The sequence below is a fragment of the Lissotriton helveticus genome, chromosome 4_1, assembly GCF_964261635.1.
Source record: "Lissotriton helveticus chromosome 4_1, aLisHel1.1, whole genome shotgun sequence".
Classification (NCBI taxonomy): domain Eukaryota; kingdom Metazoa; phylum Chordata; class Amphibia; order Caudata; family Salamandridae; genus Lissotriton; species Lissotriton helveticus.
Genome location: NC_136063.1, coordinates 918,779,675 through 918,803,243, shown reverse-complemented (window position 1 = coordinate 918,803,243; position 23,569 = coordinate 918,779,675). Strand labels below are relative to the sequence as shown.

At 45.6% G+C, this 23,569-nt stretch overlaps 1 protein-coding gene across 3 annotated transcripts in view; it reads right to left on the bottom strand.

Annotated features, from left to right (window-relative positions):
* Positions 1-23,569, bottom strand: part of RTTN (rotatin) — an 891,871-nt gene that overhangs the window by 572,148 nt on the left and 296,154 nt on the right. For all 3 annotated transcript variants that reach the window (XM_078687523.1, XM_078687524.1, XM_078687525.1), the window contains one exon: positions 8,085-8,297. In XM_078687523.1, the coding sequence (XP_078543649.1) occupies positions 8,085-8,297 (213 nt within the window). The remainder of the gene's footprint in view (positions 1-8,084; positions 8,298-23,569) is intronic.

Below are 23,569 nucleotides of genomic sequence, written 5' to 3'. Positions count from 1 at the left end.
AATTATGTCCTCAACATATCAGATGAGCCTTTAGCAGGGAAACCTTTATGTAAAGTATCGTTTGGTGGTGTGGTGGTGGAAGTGTATGCGGACTCGGGATCTCCTTACACTATTGTAAATGAGGAGGTTTGAAAGAAAAATTTTGTGGGAAGAATTGGGGATCAATTGAAAATATCAGATATTTGTCCAGTAGGCTACACAGGGAAGAGAATCGAGATGCTGGGTTACAGGTGGCTCACGTTTTTATTTAAAGGAAGGAGTACAAGGGGGAAGTTATACGTGTCTAAGGTGGGACCATCAGTTTTGGGGTGGTGGGATCAGAAAAATGTAAGTATTATTTTGGATCCCAATAGTGAAGAAAAAGTGTTGGTTATGGATGATGAGAGCAGATTGAGTGATGTTTTGAACAAAGAATTTCCAGGAGTGTTTGGTACTGTGTTGGGAAAATTAAGGGGCTTTGAACACAAAATAAAACTTAAGGCCAATGCACAACCAACAATACACAAAGTTAGACCCATCCCAATGTTAATTAGAGATGAGGTGAAAGAAGAGTTACAAGGTCTATTAGCAAAAGGGATCATTGAGGAAGTGGAAGCCTCTGAGTGGATCAGTCCTATTGTCGTTACACGAAATCGAACGGCAAGATCCGTTTATGCATAGACCTACGCCATCTTAATAACAACATCGTTATAGAAAAATTTTCTTTACCTAAAATCAACGAGATGGTGTCCTCATTTAAAGGTGCAACATGGTTCTCAACCATAGACGTATCTGCTGCTTACCATCAAGTAGAATTAGAGAGCGAGTCTAGGTATTTAACGGCCTTTATCACACCCTTCGGGTGTTATCAATTTAGACGAATGCCATTTGGATTAGCGTCAGCTGCGGCGGTATTTCAGAGATTGATGTATAGGTTATTGGGGAACATGGATATGATTGCATTCTTTCAAGATGACATTTTGGTGGCAGCTAAAGACAAAATAGAACATGACTCTAAGTTAAGACAAGTTTGGAGTGTTTTGGAAAAGGCAGGACTTACTGTGGAGTTATCAAAGTGTAAGTTCTGCAAAAGAAGTGTATCTTATTTAGGGCACGTCATAAGTGAGGAAGGAGTGAAACCTAAGCCGGCATTGGTTGAAAATATAGTGAATTCAGGAGCACTGAGTACTAAGGAGGAGGTAAGAGCATTTCTGGGTATGGCAGAATATTGCGCAAAGTTTGTGAAATTTTTTGCGTAAAAGGTGTTTAATAATCGAAGTTTGCTTAAGAAGAATACGAAATTTGTTTGGACGAAAGAGTGCCAGGATGAATTTGATAAGATTAAAGTGGATTTACAGAGTGTTAGTGCTTTAGCAAGTTTTGATCCTAATGTTGAATGTTTATTAACAACGGATGCAAGCGATAAGGGTATAGGTGCGGTGTTATCCCAGAAAGATACGAAGGGAAAAGAGGTAATTATTCTTTTTGCATCAAGAGCACTTTCCCCGGCTGAAGTCAGATACCCTATTATTGAAAGGGAGGCGTTGGCATGCGCGTGGGCGCTGGAACATTTTAGAGCCTTTGTGTGGGGGAAACCGGTAACTATTAGGACAGATCATCGTCCATTGGTGAAAATGTTGTCATCAGAGGGCATCTCTGGAGCTTCGGCTAGAATGGAAGATTGTCTATGCGCATGAAAGAATTTATTTATGAAATGGTTTATTTGCCAGGAAGAGACAAAGTAATTGCAGATTGCTTATCTAGATTGCCATCCCCACTGGAGGAATGTGTAGATGACCCGTGGGGTACTGTTAGTATTGCTTTGGTTCATGATTCAGGAGCCCCTGCCATCAGTAATAAAGAGTGGTTGGAAGAACAGGACAAAGATTTTCAACTCAAAAAGGTTAAGGAGTATATTTGTAAATATTGGCCAAGACAATGTTTCATGGAGGGAAATTTTAGAGCATATTGGGAGGTTAGGATGGAATTGTCATTAGAAAAAGATATACTTTTCAGAGGCGACAGAGTTGTTCCTCCGATTTCTTTAAGGAAGAAAGTTTTAGAGCTGTGTCATGAGGGACATTTTGGTATTGGGAGAAGCAAAATTGTAGTGAAAAGTATGTTCTGGTGGCCAGGTGTGGATAAGGAGACGGAAATATTTGTTAGGAACTGTGAAGTTTGTAGTTCAGCGGATAAAACTCTTAAGACCTTGAAACCTTGCATGAGTGATGGATTGATTCCAGAACTTCCGTGGGAAACTATTGCTGTAGATATTATTGGGCCTATTGGTGAGATGAAATAGTTTGGGTTGGTGGCTATTGATTAATTTACAAAACGGCCTACTGTAAGAATTGTGGACAGAGCAGACACATGTAGTGTGTTAAAATTTGTAGACAAGATTTTTATTATGTTTACCTGTTTGTGTCCTTACGGACAATGGAGTGCAGTTTTTGTCGCACTTGGCTAGTAATTATTTTCGGAAGTGTGGTGTTAAACATAAGACAACCGCGTTATACAATCCTAGTGGGAACGGCACTGTTGAGAGATTCAATAGGGTGATCAAAGGTGTTATTCAGGCAGCGGTTAATAAAAAATTGGATTGGAAAGTTCAAGTACAAAAGGCAGTTTGGTCTTACAGGATTACATCACAAACGGGCACAGGGTTATCCCCATTTGTTTTGATGAGGGGGAGGTTACCGAGGAGCAAAATAAATCCTGGTTGGTTAATGGAAGGTAATATTACACAGTGGTCTCCAACTGAGGTGAAGAATGACTTGGAGTTGCTCCATTCTAAAAGTAAAGAGTTTTATGATAAACACTATGGTACGAAAAATGTAGAAATTAAAGTAGGTGAATGGGTACGGGCGAAGAAACCTTATAAAGTACCAAAAGGTGAAAGTTGTTTTGAACCGCAGAAACAGGTAATTGAGGTTTTGAGAAATGCTGTTAGATTAAGTGAAGGAAAAGTATGGAATATGAAGAGTATTGCTATTAGTCGCAATCAATCTGATGAGGTGGAGGGAGGAATGACAAATAATCAAAACATGTATGATTGGATGGAAGACCATTTTGAAAACAGTTGTTTACAAGCACAATTTGCTAGTACAGAGGGGGACACGAATGGAGTTGCGAGTGACTCGCTTACTGTGGGTCAATCTTTTTGTGAAGAGGGGGGAAGAGTTGCTGGTCATTGTAACAGTGCTGGTCATTGTAACAGTGGCATCAATGGTGATTCTAACAATGCCAGTGGTGAATCTGATGAATCCAATTTAGTTGAGAGAGGTTATGGTAAAAGAACAAGTACATTACCTTCTTGGTTTAAGGACTATGTTATGAATTGAGTATGCACATCTATATTTATCTTTTATTTTCTTTTTGTTATTCATTTTGTCATTTCATTTATTTTGGTTTTTTTTTAGTTTATTATTAGGTTGTTACCTTCCTTCTCTTATTGAAGAGAGGGGAATGTGTTATGTTGCTTTATTCTGTCTTTGCCTTTAAGGCTCGTGTCTTGTGGTGAGAATGCCATGATGCTGTGTAGAATGTTTTAGTTGCATCTTTGGAATTAAGGAGCGGTTGGACAGGAGTGAGGTTGGATAGCGGCTGCTCCCTGGCGCTCACCTGTATTGTATTATATTCTACAATAAAGCTGGAAACTATCTATAAGGCTGAGAGCATCATTGCAGGCACTTTGCACCAAAGTTATCATGGAAGCTGCTGTGACCTGTGACTGAGATGCAGCTTTAAATGCCCCGATCTTTATCCTGAGAAGGACGTTGTGCAAGGGAAGTGTGCACGCCTGCACACACAGACGGGGTGTATTTATTAATGTATTGAGGCCAGCTTCCTGGCACATTATACCAAGGTATGGGGCTAGAGCGTTCCAACAGGTCTGGCAGAAGGGTACTCCTGATATTCTCTCGCAATTGTAGATATAGCAGTGATAGATAGGAGTAACATTAGAAACAATTAACACGGTTGAATTGTTTGTATTTTTCACCATTGTAACAATGCTCATAACTATGATGTGTATGATCTGTCTAATAAACACAACTCATGTTTTATTTACAAGGATTAGAGCTTTTGAATAAACATTTAAAAATTGATTATTTCTTTTCTTTTTAAAATAAACAAAAGGGTTAGAAATGTTTCCACTAATTTCTTGGGAATCGCAGTGGTCATGCTCGAGGTTACTGATAACATCGGTAACACTGGAAGATTAGGACTTTAGGCGTGGTACAGTGAGCTAGCCAAAACCAACATTTACTGATGATCTAAGTAGACTCAGTTGTGAAGTTGTGTTGACCTAATACACAGCCCTACTAAAACCGTATGAACCACATTACACAGGTATTTTGTTACATGGAATATCACAGGTTACTATTGTGGGAAGGGGTTTGATGTTGGCTGCCCAGCTGAAAAGGTCAGGGAGTAGAAGGTTTACAACTACAAGAATCCTTATTAAGACCTCTTGCATGTAAATTATATTATTTTGCCAAATGTACATTTTTTTTTACATATTTGTAATTTTTTTACTGTATGCCTTATGATGTTGTGTGAGAAACCTTATGCTCAACACAAAAGGGTTCTGTTGGTTATAATGGCAAGCTAATGATCAAAGCTAAAGGCTTAATTGGTTAACAGGGAATAATTATGTTACATTCCATACGTCCAGTCTGTTTATTTTAAAAAAGATGCAACAAGGATAGTAGCAGTGACATCTGTATAGTGAAAAGTGTGTGTTAAAGCCTAATAGGCCTTTATGGGTTAAACATTTTTACCCTGTGTTAAAGACTGCAGAAAGGTTGTTTTTTGTTTACACGCAATCTCCTAGTATACTATATGAAAAGGTTTAGGTGTTGCAATTGGGCCCCGGGGCACTCTCTGTAATACGGCCCCAGGTGCTCTTGTTATTCAAGTTAGAAGCCAACAAAATGGGAATTGTGATTAAAAGCTGGACAAGCAGGAATCCCTGATACTTGGTTCTTTTGATTTTTAAGAAGTAGCCATGACTCGGAACCAGCTATGGACAGTGGAGAGTATGCATTATCTAGAAAGTTAACTCTGCCCTGAAACCTATCCTTTAGTATCTGCCGGTCATAAGACCAAGACCTGTACTAGTCTCATAACAAGGGAAAAAATGTAAAACACCTACAACAATTCCAGTCTCTCCTCTTGCGTCAAGGTTACAGGCTACATTGTAAACTCAAAATGAAGGATAAATATTACCGTGCTATGAAATATTTTAATGGAATACAAGTCTCCCGTCTTTAAGAGATTAAATACCTCCTTCACAGATCGTAGACCATCTTCGGGTGATTATGGAGTACAATTTTTTTAGTTTTCCAAGAAACACTTTTTGCTTAGCAGGTTACCCTGGCGCTACTTCTGCAAATCATTAGGCTACTAGATGCCTTTATCTATCTGCAATTCCTAAGTTAATGTCTCAGCAACTAGCATTTTTAATGGGAATGCTTCAGGTTAAAATCTGGAATAGGAAGGGTTCAATGCACACCATTTGTCACTTGGCCGTGCAGTACAGCTTCAAAGGCCACAAAATTGCAGAATCATTGACGTGGGATGCCAATTTTGCTGGTAAGTTATTTGGCTTGTGATAGTAAAGGCATGATGTAACCTGGACAGGCTATCTAGGTGATAAGCTTTTAGGACTTTCAACAGGAAATGCAAACGAACCTCAGTTTCTTGGAAGTTGAGTAAATAAATAAAAATGAGTGACAGCGAACTAGTGCAAAGTCTCTCTTGCTTAAATTCAGGCACTAGCAAAAGCATGGTGAAAGGATAAGTGTTAGGCACTGGGATTGCCAAAATAGGAGAAATTAACTTCAGCGGCCAAAACAGAACAGGAGCTGCAAGGACCCGGAAACAGGGAGGCACACTATTCACTGCAGCCTGTACCGTATTTGAGCAAGAGAAGATGGAGAAAGGAAACAGTATTGCAAAAATGTGAAAACAAGGTGCATGTCCCCTCAAGAGATAGAGGAAGGAAAGAAGTCAATAGGACGGAAGAAACTCAGGAATGGTGTTGACAACTGTTAGCCTTGACACCCTTGGGGGGGTAGTCCTGCAAATGTTTTGCCCTCGCCCTTCATAATTCGGCTTTAGGACTCTAAACTTTACCACTGCTAGCCAGTGATAAAGTGCTTGTGCACCCTCCCTAAAACATGGTACAATTAGTCTACTCCTAATAGGCACAATTAATTTTAAGTTCCACGTGAATGGTATAAAATGCTACTAGTGTGCCTGCAGCACTCATTGTGCCACCCACCAAAGTGTCCTTTCAAAACATGTCTCAGGCCTGCAACTGCAGCCAATAATGCAGTTTTAAACAGCCATTTCGACCTGGCAAAGTAAACCTCAGCCAGGCATAAACCTTTCTTTTAAGTAAGTCATCCATAAAGTAGGCCCTAAAGGCTCATAGGGCAGGTTTCATTGTATGTAAAAAGCATGACAAGTGGGTTTGACTTTTAATCTCCTGGTAGTGAAAAACTCCTAAAGTAATTTATCAACGATGCAGGGACTATCTCTCCCATAGGATAACATTGGGCTACTTAACTTAAGCTTGGGAGCAGATAGGAAAATGTGGTTTAAACTCAAATGAATTGTAATTTAAAACACTCTTAAATGGTAAAGTCTGATTTTAAGTAACAGTTCTGAAGATGCCATTTTTAGTAAGTTGTCATTTTTTGTTCTACTCAGTTGTGCCTTCTGCCAGTATCCTGGGTCACATGACTGGGATGAAAGTAGCCGTTGACCTTTGTGTATTCCTCCCAGGTAGTGAGACAAAGGTGAACTTGGAGTGGGCAGGATGATTGGGAAAAAGATCCAATTGCAGGAAACAAAGTTCAAGTCATAAGTGGCTGCAAGAACCAAAAGCAGCAAGTGTCTGCCCTTCACAATCCTTCAATCCGAGTAACCTGGACATAAAACTGCTGCAAACATATGGGCCAGAGAGTACAGCACATAGGGCCATATGTATCAACATACCCTTTTGCGATTTCTTAATAGCGATTTTTAAGGAATCGCTATTTAGAAATCGCAAAATGGTATGTATGTAGAAAATCGCTATTTTTTAGCGATTTCTTAAAATTCCTTAATTGCGATTAGCAAATTGCTAATCGCAATTAAGGAATAATTTCCCATTCATTTCTATGGGCCAGGAGGCCCATAAGAATGAATGTGAAATTATTCTCAATATGCGATGCGCAATTTGCTAATCGCAAATTGAGAATAATTTCAAGGGTGCAGGGGTGTCCAAAGGACACCCTGTTGCACCCCTGAAATAAGCGTGGCCCTAAGAGCATGTATGTGCATCACATGGCACTTTGAAAAATGCCAAAATTGGCATTTTTCAAGAAAATCGCAAATTACCACCAAATTGAAGTTGGTGGAAATTTGTGATTCCTTAGGGACAATTAGCAATATTTTTTTTGCATCATACATTGCATTTAAGGAATCGCAAATTTTGCGATTCCTTAAATGCAATCGAAAAATAAGGAATCACAATTTTTGCGATTATTTTGAACCACATTTTGCTTAATACATTCCATTTAGCAAATTCGCATTCGCAAAGGGCGAAATTCTGCAAATTTCGGCCTTTGCGAAAATTCTACGAATTTCGGCCTTTGCGAATGCAAATTTGCTTGATACATATGGCCCATAGTCTATCAATGCTGGGAATTTCAATATTTAGGAAAAGCACAGCCTATATTGTCCAGAGGAGAAAACAATCTAAATCGGAGCAAAAGGAGGCAGGAAAAGGGGGGGGATCTTAGCTGAATCATGTGCCAAAGCTTGAGTGTACTAAGGACCACATTTCCTTAACTGTACACACTCATCCATACTAATGAATGTAAGAACGTAATGTGGCTAAAATAATCTTTTTGGGAATCTATAGATGTGATCATTGAAACAATCTTACCATATTACATGATCACACCTCTTTAATTGTAGTGATAAAACCAAATATTGCCAGGTGTGGATAAATATTAATACAACATTTCTCAGAGGTACAATCCTAAACATAAAATGGTCATCTAAGGCAACACACAGACAAAATAAAAGAGCCAATAAAAAGAAGCTCATACCGGTTTCTTCACATCGACCATAAAGGTGCAGGTACATTCTATGGAATGAACAGTGGTAGCGGCTCGTTTATAAATGCTGTAATTTTCAGGATTTAGCTGTTCCAGGTAGGCTGTGGCAGATTCATGGACGCTGGGATAAGTCAGACAGAAGGGCATGTCCATGGAGAGAAGAAACAAGGCGCTCTTTAAGCTGTCAGGCAGAATGTCGCTAGCCTTGGAAAACAGAGATAATTGCAAAAAACAGTAAGTGTAATTTGTAAAAACAGGATGTTCAAAAGTTCCAATTCACACTCTACCAGTTTTTTAAAAAACAATTGATTATTTTTCAAAATGCTTCTGCTGCAACAGCTAAGAAAAGGAAATGAGGCAAACTAGTTTCCACTGCTAAATTAACTACATAACAAAATTGAATGACCTCTTAAATAGAATAAACAGAGAGATGTTACGTTATTATGGTGTGAGGCTGGTTTGAGATCTCATTTCTGAATCATTATGCCAAAACAGAAGCAGTGTGTCTGAGTGAATCATGGAAGGGAGGAAGGAGTACTAATCTATTCACACCACTAAATGGCTAAAGGACAAAAGTGAACTCCTTTTGGAGAGCCCAATATTTAATGTTGAACACCTGTGTGAAGCCAAAGATGCGGTTTCTTCTACATCACAGTACCTACTTACAACAAATTTTAGACCGGATCGCTGCCTACTCTTCCTGCAAGGCAAAACGGATTATACAGTTTGCAGACGGTATAAACATACTCACTCGCAAACAGACCCTGTTCATCTGCAGTTGGCAGATTATACATGTATCTTGGAGAAATGTCTACAGTTTCTATCAAAGTGCCAAAGTGAATGGAACTAAATCGTCCTAGTTGTACACAGGTTTAAAGACGGCGACTTGTGAAATCAAAGACTGAGGGACCTGTGGCTTAAGAACTGTGTGTAGGCTCTAGAACCTGTAGGAACAAAGGCTAATAGTCAATGTCACAATGGCTGAGTATGAACTATCAGAGGTGCAAGCGAGAAGATGAAGAAGATACATTGGAACAAAAACACTACCCAGAAAACAAAGAGTAGTTTCCCTCAAGAAACAGAACAGAATACTCAACACCAAAGGTCTAGTATCCGACACTGTATCCCTATTTGGGAATAGCTCACTCTAGTTCTATTAATTTATTGAATAAACACAGGAGCCGAAACACTATTCGGTGACCAGGGTTGCTGGTGGCAGAATATCTAAGTAATAAGGGTAAACCTGTTCATATCCCTAGCTCTCTCCTGTCCTTTTTGTGCGATATATTTGCTAAATTTGTGTTGTTGTTGAAGGACAAATGTCAGTCAGATTTACATTGAGAACAATGCCTATTTTAATCTAATTTTATGACACCTGACCACTGTAAGAGCTTGGTCCGAAACGGAAAATTTGAATTGGTGTGATAAAACTTGCCAGATCCGAAAAATCTCCATCTTTCAAAGGGCAGTTGGTGTGGTATCTGGGTGTGTGGAGGTGAACAGCCTACTAAAGTAGGCATGCCATTTTGAACACACACTAGGGAATGCCATGATGAAGACTGATCCGATGTGGAAGAAGAGGTTTATGGCAGTCATTATCCAGCTGCTGCATGTTGCACTGCATTCTGAAGGCTATTTGGGAGGTATGTTAAACTAGCATTCGCAACATACAGCCTCAAGAGAATAAAGGCCTGTACCACGGCACGTAGACCCTGGGCAAGAACATTTGTTTTTCAATTCTTAGCAGGATGCATAGTTGGTGCTTGTTAGAACCTGAGATGCCAGGTCACCTAGGGTAGCCTGGCCTAGGGGTAAGGCATACAATTCTAGAGGCACAGTGTGTCAGTTGCAGACCACCCAGCAGTAAATCCACGCAATAGCACTTAAAAAGGACACTACACCAATTTGTTGTAAAAATACGTACTGGTTTATAAAAATAATATCTTTGTATTTTTACTTTTAGAGTCCACTATTAAATTACATTTCAGTTTGTTTGGATTTTTGGCAAGAATACTTTTAAGTTCTAAACCATATGAACAACCAGCATTTATAGAATAGACAGATCACTTAACCAAAACTGGTAGGTAACTCTGACACTTGTTTTAGCTCAGTTAGGCATTCACTGTACTCTCCTTACTGTATATCATTTCTTATCACAGCATTACTTTATATTTTGGCAAGATCAGCACTCAAAACAGATCAGAGCAACATTTTTCTTTACAGGGATAACATTACAGTCCTCCTTCTAATCCTGTTCAGAAAGAAATTGTTTAAGCACCACTTAAGTCAGCTTTATATAGAACCCTGTCAGGGATTCCTCATAGACGCTGTACTCCAGAGTCAGAGTCTCAATTTACATCCAATTAAACCTGTGGAAGACAATCCCCCACGTAGCTACCTCCTTACTTGTGACTGGTGTTAGGATAGCTCTGCGCCAGAGGACAAGGATTATCAGGTGCGAGGGCCCGGGGAACCAAGGCTGAAGAGGCTCTCTCTCGCCTCAGGCCGACTCCTCCGCACAGCACTCGCGCTGGAATTAATCAGGGCAGACACCACAAAACCCCCAGACCTCTGCCGGGCCTTGTAACTCTCCCTCCCTGCTCAGGCCGGCTCCTCAGCGCGGCGCTCGAGCAGGAGGAAGCGAGCCGATCACTCGGCCAGCTGCAGAAGCCTCCGGCGCCTCTCCTCAGCGCTGCACTTGGGAGACACTCCTCCGGCGGGCATGCGCGGTAGCGCTCCTGCCGTTTCCGCTTCTCACTGCTCTCACTCAAAAGGCGGACACTGCTCTTGGGCCTGCTCACCTCTTTGCCCCTCCTTCCGGGGACATCCGCATCCACCGGGGCATGCGCGTAGGCGCTCACACTCTCCCTTCAGCTGGGACACTTCAGACACCGCGACTAAAGCGCGGAAGGCGCCCCCGGGGTCCCGCTCTCAAAGGGAAGCCTCGCTAGGCTTCTCAGGCTCAGTGGATCCCGGAGGGGTGCTGGCACAGAGCGCGATCGGTGTTTCAGAGGTCCCGCTCCCAGTTCACCTCACACCTTCCACCCAACAGGCAGAAGGACTTGCCACACGCCACAGGACTAGTCCAGGGTAAGGAAATACTACAGTTGTTCAGTGAAGATACTTTCTTTCCTCACTTAAAACGAAGAGGAGGGGAGGGGCTTCTTCAGAATAAAGCCAAAATGTACTTTCTCAGCCCTAACCCCCTATTCCTCCTTACTGGACAGACTAGGGGCTCAGGGGAACTCTTAATTCAGCTCCCAGGGCAGGGCTCTTCTCAGCTTCCAAAACTACTAGAATTAACCCCTTCACCTATCTGCCCAGGATCAGCAGGATGGGCTAACTTGGCTAGGACAACAGGAAACGGGGGGGAAAAGAAACCTAGACAGAGGGCTACTCTTGTAGAGGAAACCACCCTTCAGGATCCTACCCCTGCCAGACCTCAACCTTCACTCTAGCTGCTCCTCACTGACAGACAAAATGGCTGCCCCGCATTCCGCCTTTTATAGGCTGCCCTTCAGTGGTCCAGAATGGACCAGAAGGTTCTGGAATGCCCTATGCTGGTCTATGGGTAAGTTCTGGACTTGGCAGTTAGGGCAGTTGGTAGCCACCATTTTGTGGTTCCAACTTTCCCTGTCAGAACAGGCCTCTGGGCCTGAGGTAAAAGATTATGAGGGGAAAAAGAACACCTATCCCCTTTACCAACACCTATAAAAAGTAGTAGACACAAAAATTATTAAGGGTATGAGGGGCAAAAAGGGGACAAAATAAATAATAATGAGGAGGGACTACGCAAAAAATCCAGACAGGTCTAACACGCGTCCCCCCCAGCTGAAAGTGGGGAGAACTACCCAACCCCTTGGGAGTCCTCTTCACTAAGGCGGAAATACCTGGAGAGACCGTCTGCATTGGCGTGGTCCACTCCAGGCCGATGTTCCACCCGGAAGTCCATTCCCTGTAGGGAGATGGACCACCTCAACAGCTTGGGATTTTCCCCCTTCATTTGCATCAGCCAACGAAGGGGACGATGGTCAGTCTGAACCAGGAAGTGCGAGCCAAAGAGGTATGGCCGCAGCTTCTTCAGAGCCCACACCACCGCAAAAGCTTCCCTCTCAATTGCACTCCACTTCTGTTCCCGGGGAAGCAGTCTCCTGGATAAGAAGACTACAGGCTGATCCAGGCCCTCTTCATTTAGTTGCGATAACACTGCCCCAATGCCATGTTCGGATGCATCTGTTTGGACAATGAACTCCTTGGAGAAATCGGGAGCCTTCAGGACCGGTGCTTCACACATTGCCTGCTTCAACTTTTCAAAGGCTTGCTGACAAGCCTTCGTCCAAACTACCCGTCGAGGTTGTTTCCTGGAGGTGAGCTCTGTGAGGGGCGCTACAATAGTGCCATACCCCTTCACAAAGCGACGGTAGTAACCTGTGAGGCCCAGGAAAGCTCGGACCTCAGTCTGTGTCTTGGGGGGTTCCCAGGCCATGATTGCCTCAATCTTCGCCTGCAGGGGCTGCACTGACCCCCTACCCACCAAGTGTCCAAGGTACACAACCGACCCCTGCCCAATCTGGCATTTGCTGGCCTTGATTGTCAATCCAGCCTTTTTCAGGGCCTGGAGAACTGCTTGCAAATGTTGCAAATGGTCCTCCCAACTGCTACTGAAGACAGCAATGTCATCCAGGTAAGCAGCAGAGAAACTCTCCATTCCAGAGAGGACCTGGTTCACCAGTCGCTGAAATGTGGCAGGGGCGTTCTTGAGCCCAAAGGGCATCACACAGAACTGGAAGTGTCCCTCAGGCGTGGAGAAGGCTGACCTTTCCTTTGCTCCATCTGTCAAGGAGATCTGCCAGTACCCTGAAGTGAGGTCAAAGGTACTTAGGTATTGGGCAGCTCCTAGCCGGTCAATTAACTCATCCGCCCTAGGGATTGGATGAGCATCAGTCTTTGTAACTGAGTTCAGTCCTCGGTAATCCACACAGAACCTCAGTACTGGTGTGGTGCCCGGTGGGGCGGCTTTTGGGACTAGCACCACCGGACTGGACCAAGGGCTGCTGGAAGGTTCTATCACTCCTAGCTCTAACATCTTGGCAACTTCGCCATGGATGCTAGCCTTCACCTTGTCCGACAGCCTGTAGGTCTTGGACTTCACTGGGGGGCTGTCTCCTGTGTCCACATCATGGGTACACAGGTGGGTTCTTCCCGGGACAAGGGAGAACAGCGAAGAGTACTGCCCCAATACCTGGCGGCAATCCTCTCGTTGCTCAGGAGTTAGGGATGGGGAGAGAATCACTCCCTCCACCGACCCATCCTTCTCTTGGCATGAAAAGAGATCTGGGAGAGGCTCGCTTTCTGCTTCCTCAGCACCATCAGTCACCAACATCAGGATGACCTCTGGCCTCTCATGATGGGGTTTGAGGCGATTGGCATGCAGCACCCGTAGGGGCTGTCGCGGGGTCTTAAGATCCACTAAGTAAGTGGACTTACCCTTCTTCTCCAACACCTCAAATGGGCCTGTCCAACGATCTTGAAGAGCACTTAGCTCGCCAGGTTCCATCACCCATACTTTCTGGCCAGGCTCCAACTCCACCGGGTGAGCATTTTGGTCGTACCATTCCTTCATGACTGCCTGACTGGCCCCCAAGTTGTCAGAAGCCTGCTTCCACAACTTGGCCATCTGGCTTCTGAAGGCCAACATGTAGCTCACCACATCCTGAGGAGGTTTTCTGGGAGACTTCTCCCATCCATCCTTCACCAGGCTGAGAGGCCCACGCACAGGGTGCCCATACAACAATTCAAAAGGGCTGAAGCCCACTCCCTTCTGCGGCACCTCTCTGTAAGAGAACAGCAAGCAAGGCAGGAGGACGTCCCACTTCCTCCGTAAGCTCTCCGGCAGACTTCTTATCATGCCCTTCAGGGTCTTATTAAACCTCTCAACCAGTCCATTGGACTGGGGGTGATAAGGAGTGGTGAACCGGTAGGTCACTCCACACTCCTTCCACATCGTCCGCATGTAAGCTGACAGGAAGTTGGCCCCCCTGTCGGACACAACCTCCTTTGGGAATCCTACACGGGTAAAGATTCCCATCAGGGCCCTAGCCACCACAGGTGCAGTAACAGTTCTCAGAGGGATGGCCTCTGGGTACCGTGTGGCATGATCCACCAGAACCAGGTGTGACCAGCTGTTGTTGGTGGATCCAATGGCCCTACAATGTCGATGCCCACCCTTTCGAAGGGGGTGCTAACGACAGGAAGTGGTTCCAGGGGAGCCTTTAGCTTCACCCCTGTTTTCCCACTAGCCTGGCAGGATACACATGTCCTACAGTATGTGTTGGACGCCACTTTCATCTGAGGCCAGTAGAAGTGGAGGACAAGCCGTGCAAAGGTCTTGTCCTGGCCTAAGTGTCCTGCCAGTGGTATCGCATGAGCCAATTCCAGCAGAAAGGCTCGGTATTGCTGCGGGACCACCAAGGCCCTTGATGAGCCAGGTAGAGGTACCTTAGGTTCACTGTAGAGGAGGCCATCCTCCCAGTAAATATGGTGGTGTCCCGTAGCATCACCTGCTGCCTGGGCTTCAGCCTGACGCCTCAGTCCCTCAAGGGTAGGGCACTCCCTCTGCCCCTTACAGAATTCCTCTCTGGTAGGACCTCCCTCCACATGCCATTCAGCAGGGATGGGTAAATCCTCCAGAGAGTCTACTCCCCCCTCCATGGACTCCTGGCCTACCACCGCAGGTGGCCGATCTGTCACATGGGGCGTGGAAGCCGAAGCAGGCTGTCCCTGTCTCCGAGTCTGTCCCTTTTTGGCAGCGGGTTGGGCCATTGTTCCAGGCTCCAACCCAGGCGAACTCCCTCTCCGGGCAGTCGCAGACCGTGTGCTTACACAGGCCCAGTCAGGTGTACCCAGCATCGCAGAATGCGTCCGGTATTCCACCTCTCTCCAAGTGTTGTGCTCCATGTCATTCCCCAACAGACAATCAACTGGCACGGCAGGGCTTACGGCAACTCGAAGTGAACCTGCAACCCCTTCCCACTCAAAGGGAACCTCAGCCACTGGATAGTGGCCCATTCTGCCGTCAGCCATCGCGGCGGGGTGGAGTACATTAGGAACAACCTGCTCTGGAGACACCAGTTGACTTCTCACCATAGTCATACTGGCTCCTGTATCTCTCAGAGCCTCCCCTCTTTGGCCATTGATGGTAACCCATTGCCCATACTTTGTAGTATTTGGGGCACCTGGATCTTTGGTACCATCTCCCGCTCTCCCAGGGACACTAAGGTGACACCTGCCCACTCACCCCCCTTATCTAAGGGCAACTCCTCCCCGAGCGCTACACTAGCTACTCCCGGTGACTTTCCTCCGGTGGGAGGGGGTGGTCTCTTTGGGCATCTGACATCTCCCTTATAATGTCCAACACCACCACATTCAAAACAGTGGAGAACCCTTGGCTGCTGGCTTTGGCCAGGATTAGGGTTTCTGGGCGGGTTTGCCCTAGGGGTGAAACCTGCTCCCTTACCTTGGAAATTATTTTGGGGACCTTTGGAGAACTCCTTCTTTTTATCTCCTCCCTCCTTCTTCTGGGGGGCGCCCTGTCCGGCTTTTTGAGAATCCCCTCCAGTCCCCTTTGAGGACACCCGGGTACTTGCCCAAGTGTCCGCCTCCTCTGCAAGCTTCCGGGGATCGGTCAGCTTGCTGTCCACCAGGTGTTGGCGCAACTCGGGAAAACATTTCTCGAGGAGGTGTTCTTTCAAAAATAGATTGTACAGCCCCTCATAATCTTTCACCTCGCTGCCCTTGACCCAACCCTCCAAAGCTTTCTTGGCGTAGTCTAAAAAGTCTACCCAATTCTGGGTACTCAGTTTGTGACTTCCCCTGAATTTCTGTCTGTACCTTTCAGGGGTAAGTCCAAACTTCTTCACCAGTGCCACCTTCATGGTAGGGTAGTGGGTTTGCTCATCCTGCTCCAGAGCCAACAAGGTGTCTCTGCCAGCAGGTGGCATGTATTTATACAGCCCACCTACCCAGTGAGTTTCTAAGATCCCGTGAGCCCTTAAAGAAACTTCGTAGGCGGCCAACCATTTGGCAATGTCATCACCTGGGGTGTAACTAGCGATGACATCTTTGGGTAAATAGGGTCTGGATTCCCTGGTGTTCACTTTATTTTCGCTGCCACCATTATCAGGATTGGGAGACCTTCTTAATAAGGCTTGTAGGTCCATCTCTTTGATGGTTCGCTCGTGAGCTAACCTCCTTTCCTCCCTTTCCATATCCATCCTTGCTAATTCCAACCTTGTTCTCCTCTCCTCCCTCCTATCTTCTAGCTCGGCGTCAGTTAAACCCCTGTCTGAGATGCTGCTGCCCGCCCTCGAAGGTATCCTGGGACCTGTCAGCAGATTCCCCCTTCCAGCTTGGTTCAACAACGCAGCCTCAAGGACAGTGTCCCCGTCACCCTCTTCAGTTTCTGGTTCCTCCCTTAAATGAGCTTCCACCCATGCCCTTATGCTTGTCAGCAACTCGCCTTTCTTGGCACCTTTATTAAAAAATACCCCTTGATGCTGACACCAATCTCTGAGTTGGGCCACAGTATTGGCTTCTAGCTCTTTAAAATTCAATTCCATCTTTCACTATGGAATAAAATCAACTCACAGGAGAAAACCAAGAAGTGACCTGAGGTTAACCTCCACCCACCACCAGAAATAAATTTAGAAAAAACAAAACTCAAATTAGGAGGGCCGCAAGGAGAAAACTCCTGGTGTAGGTCAGTGTATTGCGTTGAATTACTAATGAGTAGCTGCAACCAAGTCAGTATCCCACCGCTAGGCACCAAATGTTAGAACCTGAGATGCCAGGTCACCTAGGGTAGCCTGGCCTAGGGGTAAGGCATACAATTCTAGAGGCACAGTGTGTCAGTTGCAGACCACCCAGCAGTAAATCCACGCAATAGCACTTAAAAAGGACACTACACCAATTTGTTGTAAAAATACGTACTGGTTTATAAAAATAATATCTTTGTATTTTTACTTTTAGAGTCCACTATTAAATTACATTTCAGTTTGTTTGGATTTTTGGCAAGAATACTTTTAAGTTCTAAACCATATGAACAACCAGCATTTATAGAATAGACAGATCACTTAACCAAAACTGGTAGGTAACTCTGACACTTGTTTTAGCTCAGTTAGGCATTCACTGTACTCTCCTTACTGTATATCATTTCTTATCACAGCATTACTTTATATTTTGGCAAGATCAGCACTCAAAACAGATCAGAGCAACATTTTCCTTTACAGGGATAACATTACAGTCCTCCTTCTAATCCTGTTCAGAAAGAAATTGTTTAAGCACCACTTAAGTCAGCTTTATATAGAACCCTGTCAGGGATTCCTCATAGACGCTGTACTCCAGAGTCAGAGTCTCAATTTACATCCAATTAAATCTGTGGAAGACAATCCCCCACGTAGCTACCTCCTTACTTGTGACTGGTGTTAGGATAGCTCTGCGCCAGAGGACAAGGATTATCAGGTGCGAGGGCCCGGGGAACCAAGGCTGAAGAGGCTCTCTCTCGCCTCAGGCCGACTCCTCCGCGCTGCACTCGCGCTGGAATTAATCTGGGCAGACACCACAAAACCCCCAGACCTCTGCCGGGCCTTGTAACTCTCCCTCCCTGCTCAGGCCGGCTCCTCAGCGCGGCGCTCGAGCAGGAAGAAGCGAGCCGATCAATCGGCCAGCTGCAGAAGCCTCCGGCGCCTCTCCTCAGCGCTGCACTTGGGAGACACTCCTCCGGCGGGCATGCGCGGTAGCACTCCTGCCGTTTCCGCTTCTCACTGCTCTCACTCAAAAGGCGGACACTGCTCTTGGGCCTGCTCACCTCTTTGCCCCTCCTTCCGGGGACATCCGCATCCGACGGGGCATGCGCGTAGGCGCTCACACTCTCCCTTCAGCTGGGACACTTCAGACACCGCGACTAAAGCGCGGAAGGCGCCCCCGGGGTCCCGCTCTCAAAGGGAAGCCTCGCTAGGCTTCTCAGGCTCAGTGGATCCCGGAGGGGTGCTGGCACAGAGCGCGATCGGTGTTTCAGAGGTCCCGCTCCCAGTTCACCTCACACCTTCCACCCAACAGGCAGAAAGACTTGCCACACGCCACAGGACTAGTCCAGGGTAAGGAAATACTACAGTTGTTCAGTGAAGATACTTTCTTTCCTCACTTAAAACGAAGAGGAGGGGAGGGGCTTCTTCAGAATAAAGCCAAAATGTACTTTCTCAGCACTAACCCCCTATTCCTCCTTACTGGACAGACTAGGGGCTCAGGGGAACTCTTAATTCAGCTCCCAGGGCAGGGCTCTTCTCAGCTTCCAAAACTACTAGAATTAACCCCTTCACCTATCTGCCCAGGATCAGCAGGATGGGCTAACTTGGCTAGGACAACAGGAAATGGGGGGGGGGAAAGAAACCTAGACAGAGGGCTACTCTTGTAGAGGAAACCACCCTTCAGGATCCTACCCCTGCCAGACCTCAACCTTCACTCTAGCTGCTCCTCACTGACAGACAAAATGGCTGCCCCGCATTCCGCCTTTTATAGGCTGCCCTTCAGTGGTCCAGAATGGACCAGAAGGTTCTGGAATGCCCTATGCTGGTCTATGGGTAAGTTCTGGACTTGGCAGTTAGGGCAGTTGGTAGCCACCATTTTGTGGTTCCAACTTTCCCTGTCAGAACAGGCCTCTGGGCCTGAGGTAAAAGATTATGAGGGGAAAAAGAACACCTATCCCCTTTACCAACACCTATAAAAAGTAGTAGACACAAAAATTATTAAGGGTATGAGGGGCAAAAAGGGGACAAAATAAATAATAATGAGGAGGGACTACGCAAAAAATCCAGACAGGTCTAACAGTGCTGTACTCCTTTACCAAGGACTTTAATATGTAGGCCCAAATTGGATACAGAAACCTTAATAAACAGCAGTCACTGTGCAGGGGGAGTGACGCCTAGCTCTTTGGCTACAGTGATATAGAGGAGTCTCATTTCCATACGGTTGTATGGTCGTGATCAAATTCAAGTCATGAAGGTATGTTAATACTAAACAAAGCAGGGCCCAAGGAGGGGAGAATTGAGCTTTGGGGTTCCCAGAAGTATTAAGGAACAGTCAACCTGTCAAGTGGAATCACCAACATTTACTACCTGCGATTGTTCCTGTAGAAAGGAGGTAAACCTTTAAGGTCTTTACCTTAGATGCCTCTACATAATTGAAGGACGCTGATAAATCTTACACGCCCCACAGTACAAAAAGCAGCTTGGTGATCATATACGACTAAAATGTACGCTTTAATTGCCAGAGGAGGCCTATTTTAATATGGCCGATGCACGGAAGCACCGGACCTGATCTCTGGGGAGATATCTCCTGTGCTATTGTAATCCCACTCCCGCCTGAGTGGATTTTACCACTTGTTCTGGAGTGTTGTGCTTACCCACCTGCGTGTGAGCTCTTTCATCCACTTTCTGTTCCTTATAACACCTCCGGGTGTGGGAGGTGCCTGGCTCCCGTGTTTTTAATTCTCAGCCCTTTTCTTTTCCCTGTAGCACTTACAATCGTGGGAGATGCCTGGTTCCCCACTTTTTAACATTTAGTTATGTGACACCTCTTTATTTGAGCTCCCTCTCATTGTGACTTGTAGGAAACTCTCTCTCCTGACGTGTGTGGGGATGGGAGGTTTTGTCCTCTGCGTTCTGCCTTGCCCCTTTCCTCCCGATTGGTGGGAGACTCGGAGACCTCTCCCGACTAGGCCTATTTTTTAATATGGCCACTGGTGCGCCTAAGGCAAGCCCGTCTGAGCCTGTCCGCGGCCAGCCGGGGCCAGGAGCCAGTTCCCCTACCCGTTTAAACTGCCAGCTAAAGTAGTTCTCCCCCAGGAAATTCAAGGACCTCGCCCCTGATGCATTTGAAGTGTATCAGCACCATGCATGTAGAGGAGGCAAATATCCAATGCAAATACTGTGATTTCTTGATCGCACTTAGTGATGTTAATGTAATGGAGTGCTCTAACATCATTGAGGAAAATTATTTTAAAGGCTTCTTGCTCTATTGTTGCTCACTGCCCAAACATAAACATGAGAATTTTAATATGCTGAGTGAGTGGGACCCGGATGCCATTTTTCTAATGGAAACCTGGCTGTCAGAGAATTCCATTCCGGATATTCTGGATGCCCTAGCCCCCGGTTATTGGATCGCGAGATGCGACCGCCCTTGTCAGAAGGGTGCAAGCATTGTGGTTATCTCTAAACTTTTATGGAACTGCACTCTTAAAGGGGTGTATTTCCCAGACTGAGGCAGCACAATTCTCTATAACTCTGACCAGTAATACCTTTTTAGTAGGACTACTGATCTATCGTTCCCCAGGACCGGCCACTAACTTTATATCAACCCTAGCCGAGTTTATCTCGTAATTAGCCCAGTGTCATAACAAACTGATGATAATAGGAGACTTTAATTTGCATTTGAAGGCGGCAGACTGCTAGGCAGCCTCTTCTCTAATCAGAGATCTTGGAACCCTACAGCTATCCCAATTAGTGCCGAACCCATTCACGAAAAAGGTCATAGGCTTGATCCCATTTTCCCAAAAGACCCCTTCATTCGAACTGCATCTCCTTCTAGACTACCTTGGACGATCCACATTTCGGTCCCCTTTCTTTTTCCTTTGACCTCGATCGCCCCTTTGACCTACACTGTCCCTAAAATGGGCTAGGGTTACTCCTGATAATACTACCACTGCTATGTTGGCTGTGGACTCGTACATCGGGAGGGACAATGAACTGAACCTTGCTACTCACAACTTTGAATCATTGCTAACCAGGGCTATTGACAATATAGAGCCCCTATCATCAAGATGCAAACTTTAGATCCTCTCCTTCTGCACCCTGGTACAATGAACAACTAGCAAAAACTAAAAAACACTGGGAACGCCTTGAACGTGAATGGAGGAAAGAGTATACTACAATCAGTCACACGCGCCTTGAGGAAGGAAGCCTTGAAACAATATCATAAGCTCATCAGAGCGACAAGTAAAGAATATTATGCTCAGAAAATTGATTGCACCAGTAATCCCACTTTCTTTACTGAAAACTCGCACATCTCCAGAACGAGTATCTACTGCTGCTACTCCCTCTCCAGAATACCTCAATAATATAGCCACCTTTTTTTCTGCCAAAGTCACTAAAATCTAGGACGCATTCCCTGAGACAGTACAGAAGGAAAACTAGCCAGCGATTAGTGAACAGCCGGGTGATATGATCTATTTTGACATTTCCTCTTTGTAGGAACTGAAAACCCTCTTTCTGACCATCAAGTCAGGCTTTCCCCTTGCCATGCTCCGCCCAAAATCTCGCGCTTGGGCATTACTGCTATTCTACCCCATTTACTGGCTACTTACTTACCAGGACGCCACCCCTCAGCGAACACGGAAAACGCGGGGACTCGGAGGGAAGCCATGCCCAGCGCGGAGACCAAGCCGACACGGCCGGGGAAACAACCAGTGGGGCCAACAACGAGCCCCGGGCCACCCCGGCCGCCCCCCTGTAGACCCATGGCTTGCTATGGCAGAGCCTGACCGGACTCCAAAGACCCCGGGGGAAGGAAGGGGGGTTAAGTCCAGATCCTAGGGTCTGCTAGAGCGGGACCACCAATCTCAGACCCACATGCCTGCTACAGCAGGCACCACTTACCTGAAAGCGCATCTGGAGAGTCAAAGAGCACAGAACCAAAAAAACAGGCTGAAGGGTTGGGCCGGCCCGCCTCTTATAGAGGTCAAGAGTGACTTGGGTCGGCCATATTGGAAAGGAATGGGAGGCAGGGGAGGCTGACTTTTGCTTTGGAAGGTTCTGATGTGGAGCTGAAGCTCACTTTGTAAGTCATGTGGAGCGGAAGACTATACTCGGAGTAATGAAGATTACTGGTAAGTAACCGGGGCATTACTGCTATTCTACCCCACTTACGTTACTGATATTGAAATCGATCTATATGTGCTTAGTGCCGAAGCAATAGAAACATGCTATGGCACTTTCCATTAGGAAAAAACGATCTCTGGATCACTCTGTCTTAGAGAACCTTAGACCTCTATCCTTGCTGTTTTTGTGGACGAAAATACTTGAGAAACACGTTAACAGTTCCTAACAGCTTTCATTAAATCGAAAGGGATGCTACATCTCTCTCAATCAGGTTTCAGGGCGCACTACTCTACTGAGTCGGCTCTCCTCCTGTCGGTGGATGTTTTCAGACATAACGTTGACAAAGGCCAGAACTCTGCCCTTCTGCTTGATCTAAGAGCTGCCTTTGACACTGTATCGACAAGATCCTAATTCATAGGCTCCAGGAATGTGTAATAGGTGGTAAAGCGCTTAAACGGTTTATATCCTTTCTCCAGGACAGAACCTTTCAGGTCACTCAAAATTAATGTGCATCAGAAAGCTCGGTCTCACCTCGAGGAGTTCCTCAAGGCTCAATTCTGAGCCCTACATTGTTTAATATCTACATGAGACCTCTAGCAGCCGACGACACCAACTTATTGTGAATCTTTCAGAATCTAATACCTTCTCAGCAAAGCATTTTAAATCTTGCCTGGCTGAAGTCGCCAAGTGGATGAAAAATAGCTGTTTAAAATTGAACTCGAACAAAACAGAACTCCGGTTAGCAGGAAAGACTCCGCCTGGTGGCCTGCATCCTTGGGTGAACCGTCAGAACCGAAACACAAAGTGAAGAATTTAGGGTTCTGGTTTGATTCCCACCTCTCCTTCGAAGACCAAATTAGCAAGATTGCGGCTACGTGCTTTGGCACTCTCAAAACCCTATGGAAGATTTTAGACCTAATACCTACCAAATCCTGTAAAACTATTGTACACACTCTTATTACCTCCCAACCGCACTTTGGAAATATTCTGTATTTTGGAGCCACGAAGGGGAGTATCAAATGGCTGCAGTGAGTTCAAAATGCCACAGCGAGACTTGTACTAAATCTCCCCAAAAGATCCTAAGCATCGGGTGCTCTCAATCAGTTACACTGGCTCCCAGTGTCCCTAAGAATTAAGTTTAAAGCCTTGTGTTTCTGACACTGCATACTTCACAAGCAAGACCCTAGTTACCTGCATCCTATGATACACGCTATCATCCCAGGTAGTGATCTTAGAGCATCTGAGGTCAAGCATGCTAGAATTCCAAAGACTAGAAAAGCCAGAATGGGAGCTTGTGCTTTCTCCTTATTGGATGCAATAATGTGGAACTCTTGCCCTTATGCTCTGAGAGCTTCTCCTTCAGATAATGATTTCAGAAGCAAATTGAAGACATGGCTGTTCCACAACCTGCTCAGTTCGTGCGTTTCCCGTGTCTCTCCTCATCTAGATCTAGGTCCTAGCACGGGGACACACCGTTGTGGTGTAACCAGGCGCTCTACAAATCGCATCATTATTATAAGTAGGTATTGTATGGCATCTATAGCT